The sequence below is a fragment of the Poeciliopsis prolifica genome, unplaced genomic scaffold (assembly GCF_027474105.1).
Source record: "Poeciliopsis prolifica strain line A6 unplaced genomic scaffold, Auburn_PproV2 SCAFFOLD014, whole genome shotgun sequence".
Lineage (NCBI taxonomy): Eukaryota > Metazoa > Chordata > Actinopteri > Cyprinodontiformes > Poeciliidae > Poeciliopsis > Poeciliopsis prolifica.
This window is the reverse complement of record NW_026562389.1, coordinates 12,172,501-12,177,500: the sequence shown is the minus strand read 5'-3', so window position 1 is coordinate 12,177,500 and position 5,000 is coordinate 12,172,501. Positions and strand designations below refer to the sequence as shown.

The window sequence follows — 5,000 nt, the reverse complement described above, 5'->3', positions numbered from 1 at the left end:
AACAGGAGAAAAGAGTTCGGCTGAGACCCGGTCCGTTTCCTCCGCGCTCCGGTTCCGGTGTTACTACGTTACCCATGATGCAGCGCTGCTGGGCCTGTGCTCCGACTCTCTGGGGCCCCCTGCTGGAGAGCCGTGATCCTGCGGCGGAGCGGCCGGCTCCTCGTTCTCCCCCGACGTCCCGCTGGGAACCTCCTCGCTGCTGCCTGGACCACCAGAACCAGAACCAGAACCGGACAGTCAGAGCAGCGGAATGGACCGGGCCGCCTTTCCTCAGCAGCCGCAGCCTCCAGCATGAAGGTACGTAAAGGGAGAGCGCCCCCTGTCTGCAGGCGCTCCTCCTCACAACAACACTTCAGGTTTTAACCAGGTTTTAACAGCTGCTGCAGCAGGTGAGGAGCTGCAGCAGGTGAGGAGCTGCAGCAGGTGAGGAGCTGCAGCAGGTGAGGAGCTGCAGCAGGTGAGGAGCTGCAGCAGGTGAGGAGCTGCAGCAGGTGAGCAGCAGCACTGCTGCAGCTCCTCACCTGGTCAGACAATAAACTCTGCTATGTGATCCAGTTGCCCTGGAGACCGACCAGTGAGGATTTAAACACTTTTATGATTTTCCACAAAATGTCAAAATAATGTTGGTTAAAACACTGATCAGTTTTAATTATTCATATCAAACAGTTTGAGCCAAAATACGTCAGAAATATCCTCCAGGAGAATCAACTCATTAACATTTAAACACAAAGACGCAGCTTCAATGTTGCAGAACCGGACCGGACCGGACCGGACCGGACCGGGTCATCAAGGTCATTTCTGTTAGCAGCTTTATTATCTTTACATTATATTATAAAGACTCATTAAAACAAACTTTATCTTGTTTTTTCTATTCTTCTCCTTTGTGAGAATAAAATAACTAACTTATCAGAGATAAGTTAGTTATTTTATTAACTTATCAGAAGATAAGTTAGTTATTTTATTAACTTATCAGAAGATAAGTTAGTTATTTTATTAACTTATCAGAAGATAAGTTAGTTATTTTATTAACTTATCTTCTGATGGACCTTTGGATGAAGCGTGCGGTACCTACCGCGACCACCAGGGGGACTAGAGCAATTTATTTTCTTTTTATCAATAAGATAATGATTTCCAGATGCATCATATTATTGTAAAAACAAATCACTTCATAGTGAGATTGTGTGTTTTTGATATTATAATGAGGGGCCCTTAGTGGCTGCTTTGTTTGCTTATGGCTTGGGCCGGCCAGGACTATTTTGGCGCCTCCACGTGTCACCATCTGAACCTATGACATCATATTTCTGTCTTCATCAGACAAAATGAAACATGGTGAAAAGTTTCTGACCTTTAGCGGCGCTCTCGTCCTCCTCGCTGCTCACGTTCCTCTCAAACTGTTGAAGAAAGCGCCGTCATTACGTCATCATTGCATCATCGTTACATCATCAACCTGTCCCCCCACCTGCTGGGAGTTGAAGGTTATCTTGCGGAGGCGTGTCCTCAGCTGAAGCTCCTCCCCCTGTGACCTCAGCAGCAGCAGCTCCAGCTTGTCTGTTTTCTCGGCCAGCTGCTGGACGCGCTCCCTGTACCGGTCCTTCTCCTGCAGGTGTAGCCGCGCCTCCTCCTGCTGCTGCGCCTGCGCCACCAGAGCCTGGACACCACCCACAGTCAGTGACATCACCGTCCTCCTCCTCCTCCTCCTGCTCTTCCTCCTCCTGCTGTTCCTCCTCCCCCTCCTCCTCCTCCTCCTGCTCTTCCTCCTCCTCCTCCTCCTCCTCCTCACCTTGTCCCTCTCTCGGATCACCTCCTCCAGCTGCCGGACCGTCTGCTTGCTCTGCTGCCGGTACATCTTGGCGTCTCCTTTCAGTTGGGTGCAGCGGAGGCTCAGCTCCTCCTTCTCCTCCACAGTCTGAAACAAACACACGTTTCTGTCTGGGCCCTGAATGCATCACAGCTGGAAAAAGATGAACTTGTATGTGTCCATGAACGCAGCATTCACAAACACCTCAGAGTTCATCATGAAGCATTTAGGATTGATCCTGGAGAGAAATGCACCTGAACGCATCACCAAAGCTTCCCTGAACGCATCATATGTTTCCCAGCTTCTGATCCTCAGGAAGTCCTAACTTTACTAATCGATTATTCTGATATGAAAATGATCAATTATTCTAAGAAATATTCTGCATCTAAACCTTTTTATACCACATTAGAAATACATTAAAAACTCAACTAACACTTATAAAAAAAAAAAAAAAAAAAACATTTCATTTTCTTTAAGTGAATAAAGTTGGTTTAGTCCAGTCCGCTCCGCTCCGGCCCCTCACCTTTGACCTCTGCTCCTCGGCCTTGTGCAGCTCCCTCCTCAGTCTGAACACGGTGGTCAGGAGGTTCATCTGTGGAGACGCGCGGCCGTGCTTCTGGCCCTCCTTCAGCTCCTCCCTCCTCTCCAGCTTCTTCTCCTCCTGCTGCTCCTCCTGCTGTTTCCCCTGAGGCGGCGCCTCCTGCTGCGCCTCCTGCTGCGCCTCCTGCTGCGCCTCCTGCTGCTCCTCCTGGTCGTTGAGTTGAAGAAAGGCGTCAGAGGGCGGAGTCAGGATTCTGCTCTGGAAGATCGGCTCACGTTAATCTGAGCTGCAGCTTGAGGGAAAATCACAGCAAAATGAAAACAGAAACACAGTGATGTCATCAAACCAACATGGAGGACACCTGTGAACTCTGACCCTGAACGCATCACACCATGGCACAGCACGGTGGTGGCGGCATCATGGGAAGCTGGTCGGAGCTGAAACTGGAGGAGTTCACGACCCGAAGAGGATTTTATGAAATATTTTAATGTTTCTTAGTGAAATATTCCTGTAACCATCACCTGAGCACAGATGATGGTCCAGTCAAAGTAACAGGTCAGCGTACCACAGACTGGATATAACTGAAACCATTTGGTGGAAAATTAGAAAGTGATTTTAGCACAAACAGGAAATGAACAGCTGCTGGTCACATGACCAACTTCCTGTTTGATGTGGAAGCAGAAACGCATCAGGAGGAAAACGGACCGGACCAGATCAGACCGAACCGGATCAGATGGACCGGACCGGGTCAAACGAACCGGACCGGGTTAGGAGGATCGGACCCGGTCAGATGGACCGAACCGGGTCAGAAAGATCGGACCGGGTCAGATGGACCGAACCGGGTCAGCCGGATCGGACCGGGTCAGACGGTTCTCTTTGGTTTTCTGAAAACATTCAGGATCATCCAGAGTTTTTCTGTTTGCTGGGAGGAAAAATGAAAGTTTCTTTCCACCAGAACCAGATGTTTCCAGAACCGAACCGGTCCGGCTGATGAAGCTGTGAGTTCTGGCCCGGCGGGTCGGTACCTGCTGCAGCGGCCTCATGGTCCTCCGTTTCAGCAGCCGCGTCTCGCTCTCCGCCCGCAGCACCGTGTGCTTCAGACGCTCCACCTGCACACAGGGGTCAGAGGTCAGCGGGGCGCCTGCGGGCCGGGCTCGGAGGGTCAGAGGTCAGCCCACCTCTATCTGCAGGTCCCTGTTGGCCAGCAGCGCGTTGCTCTTGTCCTGCGTCAGGCTGGTGACGTCGGCCATCAGGTTGTAGTTGTGGAGGCGGAGCTTCTTCAGCTCCTCGGTCAGCTGCTCGCGTTCCTCACGCAGCTTCTGCACGCGCTCAGTCAGCTTCTTCAGCTCCCGCTCCTTCAGCTTCTGCTGCCGGGACCACGCCTCCTGCATCACACACCCGGGTCAGCCACACACACACACACACACACACACACACACACACACACACACACACACACAGCGCTGGCCGCGGGTCAGCGGTCGCAATGCCAACCTGTTCCTGGGCCGCGGAGCAGGCCTGCTGGCGCCGCCGCCGCTCGTCCTGCAGCACCCTCTGCAGGCGGCTCAGCTCCGACATCAGGAACTGGGTCAGGCCCGATTCTCCCGCAGTGTCTGGACCAACAGAACAGAAGGCGTCAGAGCGGGCGGGTCCAAACGGGCGGGTCCAAACGGGCCGGCTCAGGACCCGGACCGACCGATCAGGATGCTGAAGGTCTTGTTGGGCTCCTTCCCCGTGATGCGGCTGTACAGCTGGGGGTAATCCAGCTCCAGGCTCTCCAGGAACGCCGTGTACCCCTTCATCCCGGTCCGCTGCAGCATGTCCAGCAGGGCGCCTGCACACACCAGTCAGACCGGTCAGACCAGTCAGACCAGTCAGACCGGTCAGACCAGTCAAAGCCACTGGAAACACACCAGGTGATGGAGAAGAAGAAGTGAAAGTGAAGCAGGAAGCAGCTTCTGCAGCGTTACATCAGATCAATAAATCATATTCCAACAACTTCCACATTCATGATCACTTGATGTGATGCTTCAATAAGACCGGACCCACAGAACCATCATCAAACCCAATCTGTTCCCCTCCATGAATAATCCCACACAGATTATTCATTCTGCGTTTGCTGCAGCGTTTGCTGCAGCGTTTGCTGCAGCGTTTGCTGCAGCGTTCTCTGGTTCTTTGTCTTTTTCTTGACAGAAATGTTTCCACTTCATTTCAGCCAAACTATAAATTTAACAGCCAATCAGAAATATGAGCGTAATAAATATTATTTCATTAAATTGAAGAGATTTTAACTTCATGATTGAAAAGCAGATTAGTTTTTATATAATCATCTTTTCACCCAGTTAACATCTGAACTAAATCTTTAAAAGTCCAAACGATGAATCATGATCAATTGATTACTGAACTCATTTAGTAATCGATTATTAGTTCTACAGTGGCTGAAAGAACAGAGCAGGAATTAAACCGAACCTGAACAAAACCTTTTCAGTAAATCTGTTCAAAACTCCTGGATGATTCTAATGAAAGGCTCTGACTCAGGTTCTGGTTCTGACTCAGGTTCTGGTTCTGGTTCTGACTCAGGTTCTGGTTCTGGCTCTGACTCAGGTTCTGGCTCTGACTCAGGTTCTGGTTCTGACTCAGGTTCTGGTTCTGACTCAGGTT

The 5,000-nt window shown here is 50.9% G+C and overlaps 1 protein-coding gene across 4 annotated transcripts in view; it reads right to left on the bottom strand.

Moving 5' to 3' along the window:
• card9 (caspase recruitment domain family, member 9) overlaps positions 1-5,000 on the bottom strand; it is a 6,608-nt gene that overhangs the window by 378 nt on the left and 1,230 nt on the right. For 3 of the 4 annotated variants that reach the window (XM_055039231.1, XM_055039230.1, XM_055039232.1), the window contains exons 4-12: positions 4,036-4,173; positions 3,834-3,952; positions 3,518-3,724; positions 3,365-3,448; positions 2,322-2,597; positions 1,781-1,906; positions 1,460-1,648; positions 1,346-1,391; positions 73-203 (exon numbers count right to left, since the gene is read on the bottom strand). In XM_055039231.1, the coding sequence (XP_054895206.1) occupies positions 73-203; positions 1,346-1,391; positions 1,460-1,648; positions 1,781-1,906; positions 2,322-2,597; positions 3,365-3,448; positions 3,518-3,724; positions 3,834-3,952; positions 4,036-4,173 (1,316 nt within the window). The remainder of the gene's footprint in view (positions 1-72; positions 204-1,345; positions 1,392-1,459; positions 1,649-1,780; positions 1,907-2,321; positions 2,598-3,364; positions 3,449-3,517; positions 3,725-3,833; positions 3,953-4,035; positions 4,174-5,000) is intronic. The other variant, XM_055039233.1, reaches the window with a different exon arrangement.